Consider the following 25991-nt stretch of genomic DNA (forward strand, 5'->3'; position numbering starts at 1 on the left):
TTCATTCAGGAAGTTTGCCCCCAAGGAGCTTCCAACACTATCAAATTCCCAGTTCTGAAAACAAAACAAACTTGCAAAATACAACTTAATGGAATATATAATGCATAGCATAAGATATATAAAATTAATTTAAAATCCAGTGTATTTTTACATTACTGCCTTTTAATACAGGCAAAAATAGATTTTAAAAACTGCTTTCAGACATTACACTATGATGACTTGTTCATCATTCTAAGTCAAGATAATTTCCATGGTTATTGATTTCATATATACATTACTGAAAAAGGAAATGAAGCCAATTGTGTATTTGAACTTTTTTCTCCTAACCTCTGAAATAGAACCAGACATATCCTGCTTATCATTTAAAAAATAATTAAATTACTTTATTAAAATGTCAAGCTTGTTAGTTGTTTTCTACCCAGCAAGAAACTTCCTAAGTTGTATTTATTGAGTAAAAGTTTATGTGGGGGTATTGTTAAATTTGGACACAAAATTATATAAGCTCAATTAACTATATTATTGTCAGTCTTAGTCAAGATATGATCATATGTTATATGTGAGTTTTATATCCAATCATATTTCATTGTGACATGGTTTCTGAGAGTCAGTTGTTCAATGGTTTCAGTTATGCCTAACTTTATGACTCCATTTGGGGTTTTCCTGGCAAACATATTGGAGTATTTTGCCACATTTTTTTCCCCTAACTCATTTTAGAGATGAGGAATAATTGAGCAAAACCAAGTGAAATGACTGACTTGTCCAAGGTCACATCATTAATAAATATCTGAGACTAGATTGCAACTCAGCTATTCCTGGTTCCTGGCCCAGTATTCTATTTACTGTGCCACCTAGCTACTTATGAAAGTCAGTAATCATGACCAAATGTGAATGTTTATCTCTGAGGTCATGTTCAGTTTTTAATTTATAATCTTAAAATCCTCACATCTAAAAGATTTTTTAAAGTGATTTAAATTGAATATGAAAGGGATTGAGTTTTACTCATATCAGTATATGTTCATGTCTTGATGTCCATGCTACCAGCTAAGAATAGTATATTCATTACTGTCTCTTTTTGTCTCCAAACATAACCAACCTACTGTATTTAAATATTCATTTGAAATGCATGCATATGTATTGTTTTAATATGGTGTATTTTTCACCAGCACTATTTATTCTGAGTCATGAAAGGGTCCATTAGTGCCAGAAATTCAAGAATTATTGGCTTACTTATTGGTAACAATACCTTTTTTCCTTTAGCTAGCTTGGTTTTTGGATAGTAGGTTCAGTCACTGATAGGTACATAATTGAAATCTTTGCAGCTCAGTAGAATCATCCCAAGCTTGTATTTTGTTGGCATAAGCTTTGGGAAAGTTGAGTGACCTCAAGGAACATGTTAGTAAATGGTTAACAACTGGTTCTCCCCAATAAAAAAAGTATACAAGATACTTGTTTTAATTTAATTTTCATTATTACCATGTTTCTCCATCATTTTATTGAGACTAGACAAACAAACAATCAAGCCCTGATATGCCAATTTCAGACATATAAATGCTTACACTGAAAAAAATAACAATACGGTAGGAGATAGCTTCAGTACACACCTAGCACTTATCACTACCAAACTAAGGCATTCTTTTCTCAAATATTTCTATTAATTTTTAGGGAGGACAATTTGGTATAGTATAAAGAATATTAGAAAAAAAAGTCACAAAACTTGAGTTTGATTTTCCTCTTAACCATTTATTTGGTGTAATGATTAAATGATTTACCACTTCAGAGTCTCATTTTGTAATCTGCAAAAGGAAGATAACGTTGGTTGCCCTAGATACTTCATGGGGTTATAAGGAAGTCCATTTGAAGACCTTAATGTTTTATATGAATGTGAGTTATTTTGTATTCTTGGGCTATTATTAAAGCCTTTCCCAATCCACCCTAATTCTAGTAACTTTCTTTTATTTCTCATTTCTAATTTATCCTGATCCTTATTTATTCATAGTTGTTTGCAAATTGTCCTCCCTAATAGACTGTGAGCTTCTTGACAAAAAGGGTTTGTTTTATTTTTGTATCCTTAGTTCTTAGCACAGTGTCTGGAACATAGTAGGCACTTAACAAAGCTTACTGACATAAGGCTCTCTGTCTTAGGACAGTAAAGAAAGTTTAGATGACCACATAGGCACCATTGAGAGACAAAAGACTGAGTTTTAGCCTCAGTCAAGCCTCACTTGGCTTTTAATCTGAGGCAAAATGTTTTACTTATCTATACCTCAGTTTCCCCATTTGTAAAATGAAATGGTTGGCCTGCATGATCTCTAATATCTTTCCCAGAACCAACATTCTATAGTTCTGTGCAACTGTACTAGAATGTATCACTCAAATAGAAGACTTCAGCATTTGGAAAACTAGAACCAGTATTTATTATTGATCTGAGTCCTAGATTAAATTTCCTTTTACCTATCAATTTGTAGACATCTTTGGTTGTAACACAACTAATGACCACTGGTAATTGGAAATAAAGATAACATGGATAACTGAAATTCACAAGGAATTGAAAATATTCTTGATCATTATTATCACACTTCTAATACTACTACTACCAACAAGTAGTAGAATTGCCTAATTTATCGCTTCCTTATGCTAGCTTTTCTTTGCATGTGTGGTTTGAAATTAGCAATGAAATGGCATTCAAGAACAAATTTGAACATATTCATACATATATACTTGAGCAAGCAGACCATTCTGATAATCATTTCTTGAATAAGAACTGTCTCCATATAAATCTGGTAAAGTGATCATTATTCGTGATTGGATCAGTGAAATGATCATTGGATCAAATTGCTGAAAGGGTCTAATCCCTTCTATTCTGCAGATGAAGTAGAATCCTGGAGAAGTTAAATGACTAAACTTAAAATTTTGGCATTTAGTGACAGATTTGGAATTGAGTCCAGGATTTCTAACTTCCAATGACAACAAAACAACATTGTCTTCACGGATGTCTTGATGGATATTTTAGTTGATATTTTAACTGGGAAGCCAAATGAGTAGGCTCTATGATCTTGAGGATTTTTCTACATAGTAACAGCAGCTAGCTTTATGTAGAATTTTAAAGTTTGCAAAATACTATATACAAATACTATCTCATATGAGCCTTGCAACCATGCTGAGATTAATCACATTTTACAGATAAGGAAATTGAGGTGGAAAGATAATTGATTTTTTTGAATAAGCTGAAGATCTTATGTAGTTCAGTCATGAAAGAGGGCTTGTGTGAAGTTGGCATTTGTTTATAACCCCTTTTCCTAGATGAAGCAAGTAGTGATTTCAGGAATAATTCTCTAGACTTTTAATGAAGATAGATGCTTCCTTATATAAGGTTGTGTTGAAAGATTTTTCTGATTCCAGATCTAGCACTCTATCCATTGTGCCATTTAGTTAGTTGCCTGTATTAAAACCAACATCTTTTGCCTTCTGAGGTGACTACTGATGACTAGGGGTTAGCAGTTTGTTTTCATGCATTTTACATGTCAGTTCATTTCAAGGAAACAAATATTACCAAGCATCTACATGCAATAAAGCAATATTCATATTAAAAAACTTTCAGATTTTCCTTTCTCTGAAATGAGCATTAAGATGGTTTTGATTAATTTTATGTGATCTGCATTAACCTCTAGTCTATATTGCTCCTGAGTTTAACAGTATTTTAAACAAATTTTCTTGGTTTACATAAAATGTTTTTCCCCTCCTCTTTCTATAATTTAGAGTAGTCACTATGAATCACAAAAGTCCATCACTGATTTATTCTAAGCATTGATACAACAGGCCCAACTGTAGGACTCTAGGGGTCCCAGACAAAATTATATACTTTCAAAGATGTTATGGAACAGGAATAGGGCACATGATAGATCTGTGTTTATAACAGTGTGGGTCTATGTGATCTCAGCAATTTAACTTCTCCTGGGCTCCAGTATTTTGATCTGTAAAATCAAGGAGATGATCTTTCTGGTCTTTCTGATTTTGAATCCTAGGATTTTATAAGTAGTACTTTATTCTTCCTGGTTTTTTGTTTCTCTGTGGGATCATAGTATCATAGATTCAAGCCTGACCCAGAAAAAGACTTAGAATAAGAGTACTTTTGAAAGATATTCTCATTGCTGGAGGTATGCATTTTGTTTTATAGGCACATTTTTTGTAAGGAAAAAAATCAAGCGTGGATAAAATAAGATTTTATCAACTTTAATACACTTAGTGTTTAAGGCTAACCAACACTGGAAAGCAGTCATTTCCAAGATGGAGATCAAATGTCTTAACACAGTGTCAACTGTCTGAGCTGCTTGGAAAGACCTCTCTCTCTCTCTCTCTCTCTCTCTCTCTCTCTCTCTCTCTCTCTCTCTCTCTTTTCTTTTCTTTTTTTTTTAAATAATCTATACTTAGACTGTATTTCCACATTTAATCAGTTTCTTTCCACTTAAATGCTAGACAGAGGCACTTTAAGAGTTACAAGTTGCAATTTCAGGTGTACAGGTCAGTGAATTTCAGCAGGCATTGATGACATGGAAAGTAACAGCCTCGATTAATATGTAAAGGAAAATTAGAAAACTTCATTAAATCTTTTGAAAGTTGTTGGTCTTTGAAGCACTTCCCATTTACTAAAGGTTAATTAATAGCTGTCACTGATGTACACACAAATAAGTGCAAACCACAGCTTTCAGTCTTTAAGGTAGGAAGGTTTTGTGTGTGTGTGCTGTGTGTAGTAAAAGTTTTAAAAGAAGAGTTAAATACTTTGAGTTAGAATATATCTCCAAAGTGCCACATTTCAAGGTACTATATTATTCATAAGTTCAATAAGCCCAGAAAATCAAAATTGTAAATAAAACGTGTTTAAAGAGATTTTAGTAAAATATATAAAAAGTAAAAGATTAAAAAGTATTGCCCCCACCCGCTTAAACTTCCTTTAGAAAATGTCCTGGGACTTCCAGTTATTATTATTATTATTTTCTATTTCATTTAACTGGTATGTATTGTACACGCCACAACACATTAGACAGCAGGTCCTGGTAGAAGCTAAGAAATATCCAACCCGGCAAATACATCAGGGTGATGAGTCCCATGAAATTCAATGGATAGTGAGAATAGTCCCACGAGCAGCCCCCACACATGCGGAGTCCCAGTCCCCAAGAAAATTCCCACGTGTAGATGAAGAGAACGTAGATGGGAATCCTCTTACAAGTCCCCCAGCCTCGGCTGTAGTGCAGATAGAAGTAGAGCTTTTCTACCACGAAGCTGCAACTGCCGTACATAAAAAAAGACCAGAGAGAAGTGTGGCCGTTGATAGCCCCATCCTCCTGTCCTAGGAGGTTAAAGAAGAAAGTGAAAAAGATCTCATCTAGGAAACCGTGCATCCCGAAGAAGAGAAAGCGGAAAAGGTCGGGGAGCCCTTGGCTGGTTGCTCCTCCGACCACCCCGGCGCCTCGGGGCCGCGGTCGCCCGGTGCTGGGCGCCGCAGCTGTCCGAGAGTCGGACAGAAGAGGGGGGCCGCGCCAGGACGGCTGCGGCTGCGGGCGGCGGTATCGCAAGCGCAGGAACCTCTTGAGAAACACTTGGGAGTAATAGACTGCCAGGACGTACTGGAGAGCCAGATCCAGCGCTCCGGGAGCAGCTTCGCTCACCTGCCGCCCCCCGTGGCTTATCAGTAGCAGTGCTTTGCCCACCAAGGTCTGCAGCCCCAAGTGGACCGAGGGGTACAAGAAGAAATTAAAGGCGAAGGTGCTGGGGCAGTGGCGACGCTGCAGATAGACCTTCTCCAGGGCGAACTGGGTGAGCGAGTGCAGCAGACAGTGGTAGGGAGTGGAGAAACCCAGCATCTTCAGGTCGGGGCTGTGGAGGAAACCTCGAGCCCAGGAAATGAGCACGTCCAAGGTGATGCCGTGCATTCCGTAGAAGTAGAGGCGCATCCAGGCAGGGAGTGTCGAGTCTTCGGCCCCCGGCGCCGCTGCGGCTTCAGCAGTGGACAGCGCCCCCGGGCAAGCCGCGGTAGCTGGGGCCCCGGACCCCGCTTTCCCAGCAGCAACAGCTTTGCTCCCGGCTGCTCCGGTGGGGCTCCAGGCCGGTGCCGGGGGCGCACCGAGCCACGGGGGAGCGGCGACCGCATCCCTGTTGCCGCGGGCTATCAGTTCCGAAGCATTGCCGTGCCCCGAGCCTCTTTCGCCTTCAGGAGAATGGAGGCGTTGGGCCGAAGCGGAGAGCTCCGGCCCGGGTCCCGGACGCTGCCTGCAGGGGTTAAGGTGGAAGCCTCCATCTCCTCCTCGCTCCGCCGACCCTCCTCTTCCTTCTCCTCCTCCGCGCCGCTTGTGCGGAGAGAGCGACTGCATCTCCGGGGCTTGCAGTTGGCTCCTCCCGGCGGGGCTTCGCGCTGCCTGCTAACTAGGCGCACTCCTCCTTCCCTCTGTTCCTCTTTCCAGTCCCAACGAGTGAAGGACTCTGGGCTGCAGTCTACCCTTCCCTCTCCAGTTCAAGCACCAGGTTCGGGGCAAGGTCCAAACGGGCAGGTTCAAGGTAAGGTCCAAGAAGCGGGCTCCGGGCAAGGTCTCCTCTCCCCGGGGCTCACAGTTCGAGGCCTAATGCTGCTGGTTGGTTGGCTGCGGGAGCTCAGCCCGAGCTAATCAGAAGGTGGCGCGCAGGCTGCAGGGAGAAATACAGAGAATTTCAGAAACCCTTCAGCTTCAACCCCACAGTCACCACCAACCTCCTTCAACGGACACTGGAAGCGTAATGTGAGCTGCTACACACTCCCCTGTAAGTACGGAAGTACGAAAACTAAGCTTTCTTCACATCCCTTTCTTTTCATTCCTCATACCCCCTCCTCCAACCTCATCCTTCCCCTTAGGTTCACATTTCCCTTTGACCCGCCCCCAACCCCCACTTTCAGCTTCTGAGGCTGAGTCTGTTTGTTAAGCGCTCTGGTATCTGGCTTCCTTTCCTTCTCTTGCCTCTTCTTAGTGTTCTAGCTCTTCCCTCTCCCTCCTCACCAGGCAGAGCCAAAGCACAGGATCTAGAGGCACAGGTGATGCCTGAGATGTTGATTTCCTAACAGGTGTATATGGCAGAGTGTTTCCTGGAATGGGGGAAATGGGGCCAGGGCCTGGTTGGCAGAGATGAATGGCTGAGTGCCATAGACCAAAGCTTTGGGCTGGAGACCAAACAACAGTATTGTATTTTTAATGTTCTTTCTGGAGGCCAATTCTGTTCTAAATATTTGTCCTCGCAAATGAGCCACCAGTCCTGTCCTAGTAAAAGGGCTTATAGATTACTACTCCCTTCTTCATATTCCACAGTTTCTGCTAACATTTCTTCGAGTTGTTAATTTACATTTTTAACATATCATTAAACAACTCTTCCATCAAGGAGGTTATGGAATCTTTCCTATAGTTTTTTTTTTTCCCTTCTGTCATCTTGTGCCAATTTCCTAGGGCAATAAAGAAGTTAGGGAAAAAGTCAAGTTAATCTTCCTTTTTTTTTTTTTTTTTAAATCAAGTTTCTTTATTTAACTCAGAAAAGTCAGGCCCAGAGAGTTTGTGGTTTGTCCAAGGTCACCCAGTTCCTAATTATGAAGATGGAGCAGCTTGGGAATCAAGACATTCAAGCTCTTACCTAGCTCTGCCATATATTAGTTTGGTGAACTAGGACAAATTTTTTAATCTCTTTAGGTTTCTTCACGTATAGATTTTTGAACTGGAAGTTATGGATTTTAAACCAAGACACCTTTAGATTTTCCATCTCAAACTTGGATATTTTTGTTCTTCTTCCTAACTGATCAGTGGGGAGGTGTTGGGGGGAGAAGGAAAAGTTGAAGTTATCATGGGATTTTACCTTCTCAGATTTTACCTTCTATCCCTGTCTACCTGGGAATTCCTTCCTTAGTGCCTATGTCCATATATGTAGCTACTGCCCTAGCAGGTCCTAAGGTGCTTCAGAACTAGAGAAAAGGGGGTGGAAGTGGAATAGTTAATGAAGGTGATTTATTTGGAAGTAAATACTTGTTAAAGGAAGGAAAAAAGCATTTACTACCTACTATGCTTAATGTGTCTACTATGTTCAAAGCCCTTTACAAATATTGTCTCAGTTCATCTTCACAATAACACTGTGAGGTAGGTGCTGTTATTGTCCCCATTTTATAGATGAGGAAATGGAAACAAGGAAGAGGTTTATGACCTACCAAAATCATATGCCAGTATGTACACTGTAACAACCGCACTAGCACCCAGAATACCTCAGAAATCAGCTGGAGTCAGGATAAGCAAAAGTTCTTAATCTTTATTCTGGGTCCCCAGACTTGGGATTGAACAGGATGGAAGCAGAATCTCCTTGACCACCTTCCCTCGTGTAACTCCAAGAGTGTGTCCCTGGCTAGCTTTACTCCACTCCCTCTTGCCTCCTACAATCCTCTATACACCAATCATTGAGCCAGTACAGATAGTGGAAAGGACCATTTTCCAAGCATATGACCATAGAGTATCATCCAATAAGAAGTTAGCCTCAAGGGCTTTTCAGTCCCGACCTCAGTGCATTGATTCAATAGTTCCAGCCCTCTACAGTATACAATACAGGATCTGAACTCAGGTCTTCTTGACTCCAGACCCAGAAGTCTATCCATTGTTTGGAATTTAAAGGACAACTAAAGTCCCCTGCCTCTTCTCCTGACACTTGGTAAGCATATCATAAATCCTTGTTAATTGATCAGTTGATTGTCTGTGCCCCACTGACTTTTCCAAACTAGAATCACAGAATTTTGGACCGCTAGTCCTTGAGAACCTAATCTAATCACTTCATTTTTCACAAAAGGAACAAAATACCCAAAGAGATCACATTGCTAGTTCATAGTAAAGTATGAGTTTTCTGAATCCCCATATGTACCTATGGACATGCCATTGGTACCCTAAGCCTCAGGTTTTGTATTTATTTAAAAAAAAGGAGCTTCATTAGATTTTTTTAGAGCTTCTATATTTAAAATCCTTTTCTAAGCCATTCTGATTATTAAGCATTTAGTGAAAGACCAATCTCTTTTACTAAATTGTACCTCTAGGTCTAACCAGAGTCCCAGGGTTAGTTATTAATTTCTAGCCAATCATATAGAAAAGAATGTGTCTTGGTAGTTTGGATCTGGAGAAATCATATTCTTAAAAGTACTTTCTTGCAGGCTATTTGGTCTTGCTCCCCTTATTCTTTTCCTTTTCCCTTTCCTTTTCCTTTCCCTTTATCTCTCTTCCCTTCCGTTCTCCCTTCCCTTCCCTTCTCCCTTCCCTTCCCTTCTCCCTTTCCTTCCCTTCTCCCTTCCCTTCTCCCTTCTCCCTTCCCTTCCCTTCTCCCTTCCCTTCCCTTCCCCCTTCCCTTCCTTTTGCAGCTGTTTCTTTAAAATTTGGCAGTAGAAAGATGAGAAAAATATTATGTTGTAAATATGATATAAAAGTACTTGTTTACAGTGTCACTTTACTTACTGAGAAATTGTTATTATTAATATTATTTTATTGTTACTCTCTGAAATCCTCTAAGACTCTTAACTATTTAATATTCTCCAAGTTGCAAAGCAGGTTTTTGTCTTGGTAGAGTGTCATCTTTGGAAATTTACTACTACCAGTGAAATCATAGATTCAACTCTTTCAAGCCAATGTTCTCTCAAAATTGGTTACAACATCCTTGTCTTGCTTATTAACTGTCACTGGTTACATGCATGTGACATTCAGATGTTAAGGACAGAAATTTCCTGTTAGCACACATACATCAGAATAGCTGCATTGTACAGACAAGTTCAATGGTCAAAATACCTGAAGCAAAAAAACAATAAAAAGTTGATCATCATCATAAAAAAGCAGCAAAAACCATTTATTGAATACAATTATGTGCCAGTTGCCACTAACTTCCTAAACTTATGCCTCTGCTTGACAGGTTTATGACCCTGAATTCTTGAAGGCTGGGCCAACAGAAAGAAGCTTTTGGCAGGTCCTATGAAGATAGAAAGTTTTGGGGTAGGATCCAGGCACGGACTGTTCATCCATTGTCTGGAGATCAACTTAGTGAAACTTGGAAGACTATAAAATAGTCAATTTTTTTGCCACTGAAACTGTTCTGCAGTTTTTTTTTCTGTAAAAATCATTCTGTGGTGATTTCTTTCATTCTCTTTGCTGTAATTGCTTTTATGGCATTACTGGGTGCCTTTGTTGTTGGCCTTGGTTAACTCTTAATTTCTAATTTCCTTCCATGCCAGTCTCTATGCTCTTCCTGCCTTAACAGCTCTTAAAAGCTATCTGCTGAATTGTAGGAAGGAGGGGATCACTTGCAGTGGAAGTATTAGCTATACCCAAAATGTCATAGATCCTTGAAATAAGTATGAGAAATGCTATTTGCTGAGTCTCAAAAATGTGTCATCTTTATTTTAAAGAAGTTGATCATCTAACTGAAATGTTATGAGAGAAGGATGGAATGAAGTCTTGAGTTCATAGGATTATAGATCAAGAAAGTATAAAGGACCTCAGAATTCATCTAGTGCAATTCCCCAATTTTACAGATGGCAGAACTGAGGCCTGGGGAAGTTAAGAAATTAGCACAAGATCACACAAGATTAGAAGTTAAGAGTTAACCAAGGCCATTCCTTACCATCCTGTAATGGGCTGAGGTTTGAGTTGATGCACTGAGGTCCCAAGTACGTGAGGCTAAATAATAATTGGGCTATACTCTATTAATATACATGATTGGATAAAGAATGGTCCCTGCCCACTCTCCGTGCAAGTCCTGATGTGTGTATATGAAATGACGATTTTGGTGGGTGGAGGCAGGGAGAGACAGGAAGAGAAGCTGGGGGAGATTGGGCCTGAGTTCCTTTCTGCTAGCTGCTGGTCGTGTGGCTGCTGATCCAGCTAGCTTCTTAACAGCTGCACACATTGCTATCGCCTATTCTCTTCCACCTCCGATCCTTCTTCACTGAGAATAAAGATAGACGATTTTCCCCCAACCTGAATTCCTGACTCTGGCTGATTTTAAAATACACGATCTTCACACCATCCCAAGTCAACAACAAAGATACCCAGTGATATCATAAAAGCGACTATTGCAAAGAGAATGAAAGAAATCACCACAGAATGATTTTTACAGAAAAAAAAATTGTAGAAGAGTTTCAGTGGCAGAAAATGAACTATTTTATAGTTTTCCAAGTTTCACTAAGTTTATCTCTAGACAATGGATGAACAGCCTGTGCCCTGGATCTTACCCCAAAACTTTCTATCTTGATAGAACAACCCCCCCCAAAAAAAAACCAAGGTAAAATTCCCTAACCAAAGTTCTGTTAATAAGCATACCCATGCAATCAGAATGGCTTGAGTGTCGTGGCAGATGCTCTATATACAACTATGGTAATGAGCCTTTCTGCATGTCTCACAAAGTTTCTTTTTAACGATTATACTTTGAGCTTTTCTAGCTTGGTAGGTTCTGCCAGAGCTTGTACTCTGTTGACGTAGGTTTTACTCACCCCACTGACTTCCAGGCCATGTTGAGACATTGGCAGAGTAAGTTAGTGAAATGGCAGAGTAAGTTAGTGTCAAAGTAGAGTGATCTTCATTTTGGGTTAAGGCACCAGAGTAGGATAGATTAGATTTTTTTCCCCCCAAATGCCAACTCAAACCAAAAGTACTTCAGTCTTTTGTTAATTCATTTTTGAAATGGTTCCAGAAGAAGGTAAAAGAAGCCATGAGAATTCGAATTCTATAATCAATGTTTATCAATTCTGTTAAAATGTTCTTATTTTCAGATCTGTTTTTTCAGAATAGGTTATTTATTTTGATTAGGGTGAGATATAATGGATATTTATTTTCTTAAATAGGAAAGCATTAAAAGAAACACATAAAAGCTCCAAAATATAAAACTTAATTATTCTTTGTTAATGTGTTATTTTTGTCAATTTCCTTTCAGGTTTTCTACCTTTAGTCACATATTACATTGTCTTACATTCTTCCTATGCCTCATTGTTGTTTCTTTCCTCCCCCCCACCTCTTCTCTCCTCTTTCTCTCCCTCTCCCCCCTCTCTCTCCCTCCCCCCTTTCTCTTTCTCTCTCTCTGTGTCTGTGTCTGTCTCTGTTTTTCTTTCCCCCTCTTTGTTTCTCTCCCCTCTCTCTGTCTCTTTGTCTCTTGCCTCTCTTTATCTCTGTCTTTTTCATATAAACATCTCTCACAATCTTGAGAAAATTGATTCCCAACCTTTATTTATCTACCTTAATGTTCCCTTGATAGCTTCCTTAAAAATGATTTTTTTTCATAACTTATGCTTCCTCCCCATATCTACAAAGAGGTTGACTACATTTTTAAAGGTTATGTCATCTCTAAAAAAATGGTTTGAATCATTCTTAAAATGGCTTAGAAATCTGCTCCATCCTTCCTCTTCATAGCCTCCCTCTGTGATTTTTGCAGAGCTCTTCCCTTCTCTTCTTTTTGTCTTTTTCTGAGCCCTTGGGGAATTAAGGGATACTATGATAATATTGAGGAAGCTTCCCAAAGGTTCTTTTTACTTGTCTCCTTTTAGTTGTACTTTTTCCTGCTTTCTTGAGTATTAACTCCATTTCTTCTAGATCCCTTCAGTTCTAAGGAACAGGGGAGACATGGTGAAAAGTGGAAGATAGAAGGAAGGAAATATTCCCTACTCTCTATATATCCTATATTGTGCAGGCAGCTGAAGGGGAAGCAAGTGATGGCTATTTTTTTAAGGGGCAGAAAGCAGCCAAAACACTGGTGATCTGGAGGTTGCCTGAATGCTATGAATGCAGCAGTATGGAAAGAGAGTTTGCAGTTTCAGTGAGTACATTCTGGAGTGAGGAGGAAAAGGGTTGAGAGAATGGTTATGGTAAATGATTATCAGACAAAGGAGGCCTAGTGTGAGGTGGAGAGCCAAAGCAGCTGAGAGACTTTGACAGCCATGGGTTACTGAGCTCAGCAGTGTATTTTGGGATGTGACATGAGTGCAGAGAGAGAGAGTGCCTGAGAGTGAGGATGAGACTGAGAGCTTGAACAGCTGTGGTGTGTCTTGGCAGGATCCAGAGACAAAGAAGGAGAATGGGATGAGAGGTGGTGAGTTCACTGGGGATTTAGGACCTGGTTGCTGGTTGTTATCTCTTTTCTCTATCAGTCACTCATTCATCAAGAATTTAAGTTCCTACTTTGTGCCGGGTGGTGTGTTAGCTTCTGAGGACAGAAACGAAATAATTTCTGCCTCCAAGGATATGATATTCTCTTAGGGAAAACAACATGTATTCAAAGCATATATAATTCATGAGGGATAATTAAAGGCTCTAAGGTCAGGTTTTATCTAATTGATTTTTTTTTTCCAAATTAGGGGCTGCTGAATTCACCTCTGAATTTATGTTTTAGAAGGATGGTACCCAGGATGAATGGGATTACTGTACCTTTGATGCTGGCATGGTGGAAAAATAATGGATTTGGAATGGAAAATCCAAGTTTGAATCTTATACCTATCACTCACCACTGTATGATCTGACTCATGTTTTTCATCTATAAGAAGGTGGAACTGCATGACCTCTAAAGGTCCTTCAGCCCTGAATCTATCAGCCTAAAAAGCTAACACTGTCATGTTCTATCACTGGTATTCACCAGGCTGCCTAATATTTATCAGACTCTGTTTTCTTAAATACCAGGAGGTTTTCGAATAGAATCATCACCCTAGAGTATGTATGCCTAACAACTTTAAAAAATATCAGGTCGTTCCTGGGGACTTGTAAGAGGATGGGTGTCCATTGTAGTACTTTACTTTATTAAAGAAATAACAATAGTCACTCTTCAACCAAGCCACTTTCTCGGTAATTAGATTCAAGATAAGATTTTTGCTGTGAGTCTGAGTGTTTTGGAAGCTATTATTCTTTTAAGTTAGCATCAAGACAGTGAGCTCATTGAGAGCAGGAATTGTCTTTGATCTTTCTTTATATTCCTAGCACTTAGCAGAGTGTCTAGCACATTGTAGGTCCTTAATAAGTGTTTATTGACTGTCAATAAGTGGAGAAGCCAACAGCTTTTTAAAGTAGCACAATATGAAGCTAATGAAGCAGGAAATCTATCTGCTTTTGATTTTGGAGATGGAGCTATATTATAGCCCCATCATCAGGGAGCATACTGGACTTTAAGGGAAGTTGATTTGAAAGAGGTAGAAAATAGCATCTGTTGCTAATAATCCTAATAAAGGAACTAGTTTCTGCTCCATTTTGAGAGGGATATATACAAACAAATAAAAGCAGAAAGAGTCCAGATTTCTGGGCTAAATTCCTAAATTGACCCACTGGGTTGGAAAGGAGACCAAGAGGACCAGGAGGAACTCAGTGTGACTGGGACATCAAGTAACCTAGAGTGCCTGTATTTGTCTTTCCTTGCATTATGAGAAAAAGTTTGAGTGTCAGACTGAATCTCTGGATTCAGTGTCTCTGGACACTAAGAAGGGGGAGAATAAAATATTTATGTAGTGACTACTATATGCTAGACACTATGCTAACATTACCAACAGGAAGGGCAATAATGACTATGCCATAAAGTCATTGATAACCAGGTTCAATACCTTCTGAGTCTTCCCGATTCTCTCATGTGTGTCCATATCAGGGTTAGAAGAAAACGGTAGTATTTTTGAGGCTGGGAGAATGCTTTTGATTCTTGGGAAAATGTAGAAAATATTTTAAAAGGATACATTCTATATTGTTTATTAAAATCTAGTGGGTGAGAGGCACCTTTGGTATAGGAGATAAAAAGATGAACCTGGAATTAGGAGAATGGGGTTAAAACTCCACATTTAATACCAACTTTGTAAACCTGGAAACTCCCTAGCATTTATCCACTAATTCATAAATTTTGTTGAGTAGAGAGAGGGAGTTTCCATGTTGGGAGTTCTCCATCTGATAAAAATCACACATCCTTCACTTTTTGGCTTATTTGTATATCTTGTAATGCATCATTAACCAACTATTTCCACTCTAACCTTTTACTTCTCCAAGCTAATCCACATCTTCATTGCTTTCCTTTTTCCTTCCTGTTGCATGCATGAATAGGAATGTGGAGGTATATTCTGGGGAGGCATAAGTAGATAGGTATTCCTTGGGAGGAGGTAGCAGATGTCAGTAGTGGAACAGGTGCCATATTTGCATTATGGTATCTATAGCTCGGTAGGAGATAGAGGAATTTGGAGGCTGGTTGTTGAAAGGGGTATTTAAGAGAAGGTTCAGGGAATGGTGAATGATGCATGTTTTGCAAAAGAGGAATAGACAGGAATGTAGTAAGGGGAAGATGGGAAATATGTTTGTAATTTGGCAAGATTATAGTGGGCAGCATGGAAAATTAAGTTTATGGGAATGGATTAATTACTGACGTGCAGCTAGATGGTATAATGGAATGCTAGTCTTAGAGAGGAAGACTTGAGTTCAGACACTAATTGTGTAATTCTGGGCAAGTCACAAGCTCTGTTTGCCTCAGTTTCCTTGACTTTAAAATAGGGATAATAATACCACCTATCTCCCAGGTTTTTTGTGAGGATTAAATGAAATAGGATTTGAAAAGCTCTTAGGATGGTACCTGGCCCATAGTAGATTCTCTCTCTCTCTCTCTCTCTCTCTCTCTCTCTCTCTCTCTCTCTCTCTCTCTTCTCTCCTCTCTTTCTCTCTCCTCTCTCTTTCTCTTCTCTCTCTCTTTTTCTCTTTCTCTCTCTTGATATATATCTATATCTATATCTATCTATACTTATTTCTTTCTGTTCTCTTTCCACTATAGCTACCTTCAGTTTTTCTGTGGCATTAAGTACTATCTTTCTCTTTGCCCTGAGTTGGAAGTGCTGAAGATGAATTGGGCTACTGAGTATCATATCTTAAATGTCTTGGCTGGCTATATTCAAGGCTGCTCAGTCAAAAAAAAAAAAAACCCATGTGACAGTGGTTTAGAAAGTTTAAGGAACTTTTCTAAGACCAAAAAACATTGGTGTTGTATGACATCAAGCACTGTGTTCTGAGTTATTTGAAGCCAAAAATCCCAATTAATTTAAAGAGTTAGTAAAATGGAAATCAAATCTGATGAGGTTTGGAGCTCTTAACTATTTGTTAACTTCCTTGAGGAAGGCCTTGAAATGGAGTTATTGTAAACAAGAACTTGATGGTCCACTTTGTTAGGACTCAGTGATTGTGTCTCAACAAATCTACCAGTCTAGAACTACTGCCCAAATCAAATGCTGATTTTGAAAGCCAATGGCCTTTTCTCATTTCTCAGTTTCTTTGACATCTCTTCTTGGTAGTTACTTCTTTCCTCCTTTGATTTGGTGACATTGTTGTCATCTCACTCTCTTTTTCTCTCATCATCTTGTTGATTCCTTTCCTCTCTTTAAATGTCTGTCTTCTCTTTTTTCTTTACTCTCCCTTCACTATCTCATATCATCTTTAAGCATATGATTGCCAAATCTATATATATCCACACACAATTTCTGTCCTGAACTCCAGGCTCAGATTTCTAACTTTCTGGTAAACATCTTCACCAAGATGTATTCCCAGCATCTTGATGTATTTAAAGTTGACATCAATATTTTACTAAAACCTGCTCTTCCTTCCAAATTCTTTCTTCCCCTTTCTCTCTTCCTCTTCCGCCTTCTCCTCCTATCTTCTCTTTCTTTCTTTCTTTCTTTCTTGTTCTCTCTTCCCTTTCCCTCTTCTTTCATTTATCATCTATTTTTTAACTGTCTGTTAGTATCCTTTCATTCACGAATGGGCATACCTAAGGGGAATTAGGAGGGTCTCTGTCTCTCTCTCTCTCTCTCTCTCTCTCTCTCTCCTTTATCTTCCTCCTTCTCTCTTTTTGTATCTCTCTCTCTTTCTTCCTCTTTATCTCCCCTTTCATCTACCTACTTTCCTGTCCATCTATCTTTCTAGCACCTATATTTATTTTTAAAATGACATTTTTTGTTAGTATCCTATGAATTCAGGAATGGGCACTAAGGCAATTAGGAGGGACTCAGGAATTAGGAAGACGTGTTGTCAAGTATGTAGCCATTGTAACATGACCTTGTGCTATGTACCCCAGCTATTTATTGTATGTTATACTTTAACTTACAGCAATTTTCTGTGTTGCTCAGTACACAGGAATCTTCCTGGAGCTTCCTACAACACAGGAAAAGCCTCCCAAAGTAACTAAACTTTGAAAGCTTCACATATTTGTCTTAAGTTGAAAATATTAGCCCAGAAGCTTGAGTTAATTTGTTTAATATAGGTTGGTGAGGGGAAAGACTGGTGACCTTCACAGAATTGGGAGTTGGAACAGACTTCAGCATTCATTTAGCCAACCTTGCCAGTGTTATTGGCAAAACCTTCAGCCTTTGTTTTCAGGTCTCCACTGTCCTAGTTTCTTGATTGTGGTAATAGTATCTTCCTTCTAAGATCAATTATTCCCTTTTCCTTTGTCTAGTTTGTAAGGATACATGATTTGACCTACTCACATATACTTGGGGGAAATTGGCTCATAGCAAGGGCAAGGGCATGTATATTTTCCCCCTATTCATTGGCATTCTATGTGGTTGCTAAGGCCCTTACGACTTGGTCATTCTCCACTCTGAAGTAAAGGGTAACAGTGAATTCATATACAAAACTCTTATGAGTTTCTTATTGTGTTCTTTTAAGGAACTAGTGAGTACTAAAAGCTGCTCTAATTTTCCCTCTCTGCATCTTTTTTCAATAGGATGATGAGGTTCTGGCAGGAGGGGCAGATTTCTGGTTTTTATGCCTTTCTTTATTCCCATGTATTTTCTGCTTGAGAAATCTAATAAATAAGTTCCAGTGAATATAACTCCTCATGGTAAGATAGATTGACTTTCCACCTTAGGAACTTGTTTAGCTCAAGCTGTTTTTTTTTTTTTGGGGGGGGAGGAGATTGCCTACTTCCTTGGGTACCACATGGTCTCCTTGTGTGGCCAATGAAAATTGGAGTAATCCTTCTCATTTCTTGATTGATAAATCCTTTCTTTGCACATGGCCTAAAGGAGCAACCTTACTGTCCCCGGAGTGAGTAAGTCCATTATTTCTCTCCTTTCAGAGTGGAACATGGCCATGTCCTGTGCTATTTTACTCCATTTGTCCTGGGAGACCTGAGTCTTCAATGTGCATGACATAAGTGAGATTCAGGGAAGAATCACAGATCATAAATACATGATTGGAAGCAACTTTGGAGATCATCTAATCTGACTTTCATTTTGCATCAATGAAGTTGTGACTTGCCTAAAGTCATACAGGTGGTAAGTGTCAAAAGTGGGATTTAAACCAATGTTCCCAGACTCCAGAGCCATCACTATTTCCACTGTACCATTTATTAATCTTGGCTTTGATCAAGGCAGAGATTTTGCTATATGTGCAGCTTTGCTACTTCCAGTGGAGAGCCAGAGTTTCCCGATCTGGTGCTGTGAAGTGATTTTTCTGCCACAGCAGACACATACAGCAGGTCTCCCTTCTTCTGAAACTTCTCCTGGGGTAATCTTATCTTGTCATGAAACATCTTATTGCTCTGCTGAGTTTTGAGGCTCCTGAACCTATCAAGGCTTATGTTCATGCAGTGTGTTTTAGCTCCTGGACCCTAAGAAAAATATATTTTACTTGTAATTAAGAGAGAAGCTGGGGCAGCTAGGTGGCTCAGGGGATAGAATATCAACCCTGAAGTCAGGAGGACCTGAGTTCAAATGTGGCCTCAGACATTCAACATTTCCTAGCTGTGTGACCCTGGGCAAGACACTTCACCCCAATTGTCAGAGAGAGAGAGAGAGACAGAGAGAGAGAGAGAGAGAGAGAGAGAAAGAAGCTGTACAATATGAATTTTTCTCCTGTCATTGGTGGGTCTTCTAACTTCCTGACCCCCTCTGTCGCCTCCACCTTGGAGATATCAGTCCTTAGAAGCATCAATAAGGCTATACTTTGTAAAACTAAGGTCTATAGATGGTGTCTCCTCATTCACTCTGAGAGATTCCTTGACTTCCTAAATGCCCCCCCCCCCCCATAGTCTCCACAGGGAACCATTGACACTGTTGGATACACTCTTAAGAATCCTATATAGGAAGCACAATGAATCCAGATTAGGGCTTCCTGGAGAAGCCTTTATCTGTGGCTGATCTGCAACTTCATGTATTTGGTATTCTGTATTCATCCCAATGGTTCAACATTCTTTCTTTTCCCATCAGCTTCTAGATAGTCATTTAGTTTCATGGTCATGTCAACATTATCAACTATTTCCAGGAATGAGACATCCTTCCAAATGGCCTGTTTATCTTGATGGCAGTTATCTTGATGGCAGGAGGTTAGAGTCAGTGGCTTTTTTTCAGAACTCCAATCATTTACCAGTATCTCACTAGTCTCCCACAATGCCCCAGAGTACCTAATTTGGAAGCAGGTCTCAGTGCTACTTGGAAAAAGGCAATTTCATCCTTCCAGGAGGTTGGCAATAGGAGGCAATGACATTCCTTATTGTACTAAAGAACAGAGAGTACTGGATCAGGTGCCAATGTGCGGAGTGTTGCACCAGGCTGTCAGGAGACTAGAATCTAGTGGGACCAGTTCTGTACTCATTGAAGTCACCTGGGGCAGGGACTGAGGCTGGTGGTTATTGTCCTTCATTCTTGAAGAGCATCACTATGTTAGAGTCAAGTTAGCGTGGCTGATTGGTCCAAGTTCGGAATGCTCTGCCACAGGTTGGGCACAGAGAGTCTCCATGAACATTTGGGGTGGATTCCTAACTTTGTGCATCTCGCATTTCTTCTGGATTAATTCCATTCTGCTTTGCTCATAGAACATGGTGCCTTCTCTGATGAGGGCACACTGTGCCAGTGTCTCCCATGGCATAAAATCAATTCTAAAGTTCTTTAGAGAGACCTTGAGAGTGTCCTTGTATTACATTTTCTGACCACCTTGTGAGCACTTGCTCTGTGTGAGTTCTCCATAAAATAATCTTTTTGGCAAGTGTACATTTGGCATTTGAACAATGTGGCCAGCCAACAGAGTTGCATTCTCTCTGATCGAGTTGGCAGTTGAGTTTGAGAAAGGACGTCAGTGTCTGGTATCAGAATCTTCCTAAGACAATTCACATGGAAGCAGTTCAGTTTCCTGGCATAGCTGTCCAGGTTTCCCAAGAATACAGCTAGGAGGTCAGCCCAAGGGCTCTGTAGACCTTCAGTTTGATAGGCAGTCTAATGCTTCCCTTCTCCCACACTCCTTCTCTCCCTAGGAGCCTCCCAAACACTGAGCTAGCTGTGGCAATATGTGTGTCCACCTCATTATCAATGTGCACATCCCTGTATGTACGTACAATGTGTACAGTACATAAAGTATACTGCCAAGGTAAGTGAATTTGTCCACAGCATATACAATTTCTTCATTTGCTGTAATATGTTGTAACATGAATGGTTTGGTTCTGGGTGACAGAGTACCTGTGTTTTCTTGGTGCTAATTTTTAGGCCAAAATTAGCACAAGTAGCAGAGAATCAATCCGTACTTTGTTGTATCTCAGCTTTGAAGGCTGCATGGAATTTACTCTCATCTGCAAACAAAAATCATGTACCCAACATTCCCTCCACTAGGTTTTAGTCTTTTCAAGTTGAAGAATTTACCATCAGTGCCCTAGCTGACTTTGATACCATGTTTTTCCTCACTGAAGGTGTTTGACAGCATCGCTGAAAACATGATGCTGAAAAACATGGGAGCAAGCACACAATTTAGTTTCACTCCATTGGTGACTGGAAAAGCTTGAGAGCGTTTTTCATTGTCCAGAATTCGGGCAGGCAAGCTATCATGAAACTGAAGGGATTGAGGCTAGTGAAAAGTAAAGTCCCCAGTGTGGTATCTTTGAGTTCCAACTTTCAGGGGCAAAGAAAAGAAAAATGTTAAACTGAATAACAGGGGAATAAAAGAAAAAGACTGAAATTAAATAAGATTCTAGAAGAAAATTCTGGTTAAAAAGTTGAGTGCATGTAGAAAAATCAATAATTAGCTATTAATAACAGAAAGAAAGATGGCATCTAAACAAACTCAGAAAACTCTGAGTAAATAAATATAACAAGACAAAGAGAAATGAAAGAACAAGTAATGAAGTGGTGAAGACTTTGGATTCCTAAGACAGTATGGGACCACAGCAGGATATTCCTGAATGGTACAAGAGAAATGAATTTTCAAAGCAGAATGTATGACCTATATGGGAGAAATAATTGACAGAATTGAAAAAAAAACTTGAATCAGCCTCAGCAAATCTTAACAAAGAAGCAAAAGAGAAAAATCTTTATTTCTATGAGGAATGCAAACTGAAGAAGAACTAAAGATGTGAAAGGTTCATGAATGAAAGGTCCATGAATGAAAGAATTAAAGCTAGAATAGGCAGAAAAGAGAATTAATAAAGATAAAAAATTGAGAGAGAAAATATTTAAAAACTAACAAAATAAGGTAAAGTGTAATGGGCTGAGGTTTGAGTTGATGCACTGAGGTCCCAAGTACGTGAGGCTAAATAGTAATTGGGCTATACTCTATTAATATACATGATTGGATAAAGAATGGTCCCTGTCCACTCTCCGTGCAAGTCCTGATGTGTTGTATAGGAAATGACGATTTTGGTGGGTGGAGGCAGAGAGAGAGACAGGAAGAGAAGCTGGGAGAGATTGGGCCTGGGTTCGAGAGTCCAAGCTGCTGGTTGTGTGGCTGCTGGTCGAGATAGCTTCTTGACTCATCTGCACACATTGCTATCGCCAATTCTCTTCCACCTCCTATCCTTCTTCACTGAGAATAAAGACTGACGATTTTCCCCTAACCTGAATTCCTGACTCCTGTTGATTTAAAAATACACGATCTTCACAGTAAAGGAGAGACGAGTGAGGATTCTAATCAAGTAATGGAGAAAGAAAAAGGAAGGAATAATACATTATGTAAAAGGAAGAATGAATAAAGGAATTAATAAATAAACTCCCAAAACTATGGGAAAGGACAACAATTACAGGAGGTAGAGAGAAGGAAAGAATGTTTATTTATATTCATATATTATTTTAAATAAAATGTTTATTTTTTTAAATTTTGAGTTCCAAATTCCCTCCATCTTCCACTTATGAAGAAAGCAAGCAATATGATACCTATTATTATATCTTTATACCTATGAAGTCACTCAAAAGACTTCTGTATTGGCCATGTTGGAGAGGGGGAAGGCAAAAAATAGTGAATATGAAAAATGCAATTCTTTGATCTCCTCTCAGTTCATTGGTTCTCTCTTCAGAGGCCAATAGCATTTTCCATCATTGGAGTTACCTTGGATCATTATATTGATCAGAATGGTTAAACTTTTTTAGCTCACTGTTATTACAGTATTGTTATTTCTATGTATCTGCTGGTCCTGCTTACTGCACTTTTTATTAGTTTGCATGTCTTCTCAGGTTTTTCTGAAACTATTCTGCACATCATTTCTTATAGTATGATAGTATTCTACTACAGTCATGTACCGCAGCTTGTTCAGTCATTCCATAGTTGAAGGGCATCCCCTAGATTTCTGATTCTTTGCCATCACAAATAGAGATGCTATAGATGCTTTTGTGTATGTGGGTCTTTTTTCCTTTTTCCTTGCTCTCTATGGGATGCTGACCCAATGGTAAGAATATTTAAAAACTAACAAAAGAAGGTAAAGGAGAAAAGAATGAGGATTCTAATCAAGTAGTAGAGAAAGAAAAAAGAAGGCATGATACATTATATAAAAGAAAGCATGAATAAAGGAATTAATAAACTCCCAAAACTATGGGAAAGGAGGACAATTACAAAGGGTAGGTAGAATGGAATGTACACAAAGAGTATGCCTTTTGCATCTGGTTCTAAGTTGTTTTCCAGAATGGATGGGCCCATTTGGAACTCTACCAGCAATGCATTGGTGCCTTTATATTTCCACATCCTTTCCACCATTTGTCATTTTCCTTTTTTTATTACTTTGTCCAGTCTGATTTATGTGAGGTGGTACCTTGGAGTTGTTTTGATTTGCATTTCTTTAGCCAGTAGTAATTTAGGGCATTTTTTAATCTGAGTATTGATGACTTTGATTTCTTTTTTGGAACTGCTTGTTCATATTTTTTGACTATTTATCTAGTGGATAATGGAGGGAGGAATTAAAAGAGAACCTATGGAAATAGAATTTCCTTAAAATAGATAAAGCAAAAATAATTTAAGAAAAAATCATGTCTTCAAAGAGGATGGATTTTTTAAAAAATCCCAATTAAAAAAAGCCATATTAGAAACAAGGATAAAATATATACTTAACTCTTATAACCTTACATGTAAGTAGATTACCTAATCCAATAAAACAAAAGTTACAAATTGAATAACAAAAAACCCCTCAAATCTGTTGCTTATCAGTTTTAAGATTTTTTTCTCATTCTTTTTTTTCCTTTAAAAAATAGTTTTTGTTATTTGGAGTGGATCTCATGAAGGAAGAGAGGTAGTAGAAGAAATCAGGCAATGTAACTACTAATTATATTAATAAAAACTTTAAAAGAAAAAAAGACCTTTTTTATGCCAATATGAAATATTTCTATTAGTACCACCTCTTTCTGGCTCTAGAGGGTACTCAGTAGAATTAATTGATATAGACGAATAATAACTTCCCCTGCCTTTCATCATAATGCCAAAAAAGCAGTACAGGATATAGAACCTCATTATTTTAAATATTGCCAAACTGAGTCCCAGAGAGGTAAAAAAAAAAACTTGTTCACACTTGTCCAAGATCACACAAAAACAAAACTGAATCTTGAACCTGGGCCCTGTGATTCAACATCCAGTGTTCTATTTGCCACAACACATCGCATCTCTTAGTGGTCACATCTTATTTGTTATGGGCATATATCAAGAACCTTAAAGTTCTTCATTAAGTGCTAGCTATTTATTATTAATAGTAATTATAATAAATCTTCTTTGAAGTGCTGATATTCTCAGGCAAAAGTGCTAAAACTCCAGAGATAATGCCCTATCTAGAATGCTTTGTCAGGGCTCTTGAGAAGGTCCATGGTTAGATGTTAAAGAGCAACTCTCATGAACCTAGGAAGGCTGTTGGCTGTCCCTGAGGCCTGGGTGGGGAAAGAACAGTAATTTAAGCAGCAATCATGCTGCCATGAGGAAGGTGTGTTTTGTAGAATTGCTACTGTGACCCAGCGGGCATGTTATTACTGTACCACCTACCATTTTTTGTGGTACACTCAGTCCCACATACAATTGCCACTTCTGGCTCTTCAGGATTAAAGGAGCAGGGGTAATTTCCTTCATATGTCCTTAGGCTTTCCTTCCTTCCACTTCTGAATGCCAGTCTCATGATCTCTGGCTCAGCCATACCCAAGAGAATTAAGGAAATGTCCTAAAGGTGTTGTCAAATGCTTTTGTCACACTGCTATTCTTATGTCATTTTAATATAAGCCATCTTAAGACCTCAAGTAATTATAGTACTTACCGCCCATTGGATGAGACTCCTAGGTGACCTCCAATGTAGGAAAATGCAAGCACACACAGGAAAAAATCTCCATCTAAGCAAACTGCCTGGAGTTGAATTACAGATGTCACCGGGCACTCTAGCATTCTGTTTTATGACAGCATAGTCAGTCAGCTCTGCAGTGTATGGGCTTGTCTAGAAATACTGGTTCTGAGTTAGTCTACTTTATATAGGCTGAATACAAGGAATGCCATATGGGGAGATAAGTAAGCCCTTGTCGGGATTCATGGCAATACCCACTGCTTATTTATCCATGGGTCTATTTCATTGTCTTTCCAATTGTGGTATCACCACAAACTTTCTACTCATTTATCTAGTTTAAAAAACCTGGAGTTCATTTTTGAATCTCCTCTTTCCCTCCCCTCCCCTTTTAAATCCAATTCATTGCCATGTCTTGTTACTTCTGCCACTAAATTATCCTTGGACCCTTTGTCCAAGTCGTACAACCTTACTCTCTGTTCAAACCTTCATAAAATACTGAAATAAAATTTTTACCTATGAGCCTGCCTCTATTTTTTTCTCTTCTTCAATCCTTCCTTCATATGGCTGCCAAAATAGTTTTCAAATGTACAGTCTTATTGTTATCACTTTTTTGCTAAAAACCTTAAGAGGCTCCCTATTTGCTTATATCATAGAACACATATTTCTTAGCTTGGCATTTAAAACTTTAGGCTTCAACCTCCTCTTTCACCCTCACCCTTATTTAGCTTTATTTCTGTTCATGTTACGTTTTGCTCATTACTCATGTTTCAGTCGAAATAAATGTCTGGTTATTCCATGACCTTGGGCTTTATTCTATAGCCTTTTGGCTTATGTAGAAATTAGTCAGTATCTGGAATGCAATGCCTTTTTAGCTTTGCCTGTTAGGAAAAAAATGTATGCATACATGTATGTGTGTACATATATATACACATACACATTTGTTTATTTATATTATGTAAATATATATACATATATTATTAAAAGTTCCAATAAAAACCATATTAGAAACAAGAATAAAAAATATGAACCCAACTTATAACTTTACATGTGAATAGATGAAATAATCCAATAAAACAAAAGTTACAAATTGAATAAAGAAAATAAGAAAATAAATCTGTTGCTTATCAGTTTTAAGATTTTTGTTTGTGTTTATATATTTACACATACATATACACATTTTATTTATTTATATATATACACATACATATATATCTATATCTATAAGTACATATATAGTTAGATAGATAATCACCTCCCAAATCAATATATCCTCAGGTATTATTTTTTCCATGAAATCTTTCTTGATCTACCCCTTCCCTCCTTTCCTTTTCTCCACTCCTGCAGAAAGGGACTTATCCCTCCTTAGATTTTCCTAGGGTACTTTGACTCTTTTTTAATCTATCTTTGTCATTCTTATTCCTATATATATCCATTTATCCCTTTGCATCATGACTTTTAATATCTTTGTATCCCTAGGA

The 25991-nt window shown here is 38.7% G+C and overlaps 1 protein-coding gene and 1 long non-coding RNA gene across 9 annotated transcripts in view; one reads left to right on the forward strand and one right to left on the reverse strand.

Annotated features, from left to right (window-relative positions):
• Window positions 1–1436: 1436 nt before the first annotated feature.
• Window positions 1437–24575, reverse strand: TMEM229A (transmembrane protein 229A). Of its 2 annotated transcripts, none has more exons than XM_031938968.1 (2): window positions 24493–24575; window positions 1437–6675 (listed from the first exon to the last, which is right to left on the reverse strand). In XM_031938968.1, the coding sequence occupies exon 2, from the start codon at window positions 6363–6365 to the stop codon at window positions 4998–5000; it is 1368 nt and encodes a 455-aa protein (XP_031794828.1). In that variant the 5' UTR covers window positions 6366–6675; window positions 24493–24575; the 3' UTR covers window positions 1437–4997. The 2 variants fall into 2 exon arrangements, 1 of the variants encoding a protein (XP_031794828.1); XR_004229654.1 differs by lacking the exon at window positions 24493–24575 and adding an exon at window positions 7023–7153 and having other exon boundaries at window positions 6592–6675.
• The window catches only part of LOC105750711, a 65783-nt gene continuing 59790 nt past the window's right edge, over window positions 19999–25991 (forward strand). For 2 of the 7 annotated variants that reach the window (XR_004229659.1, XR_004229658.1), the window contains exon 1: window positions 19999–20375. This is a non-coding gene — a long non-coding RNA (uncharacterized LOC105750711). The remainder of the gene's footprint in view (window positions 20376–25991) is intronic. The other 5 variants (XR_004229657.1, XR_004229656.1, XR_004229655.1 and 2 more) reach the window with 3 other exon arrangements.

Source organism: Sarcophilus harrisii, chromosome 5, assembly GCF_902635505.1.
Source record: "Sarcophilus harrisii chromosome 5, mSarHar1.11, whole genome shotgun sequence".
NCBI lineage: Eukaryota > Metazoa > Chordata > Mammalia > Dasyuromorphia > Dasyuridae > Sarcophilus > Sarcophilus harrisii.

Coding starts and splice junctions, on each gene's coding strand:
- TMEM229A (XM_031938968.1), bottom strand. CDS start 6,365: ATGCAGTCGCTCTCTCCGCACAAGCGGCGCGGAGGAGGAGAAGGAAGA.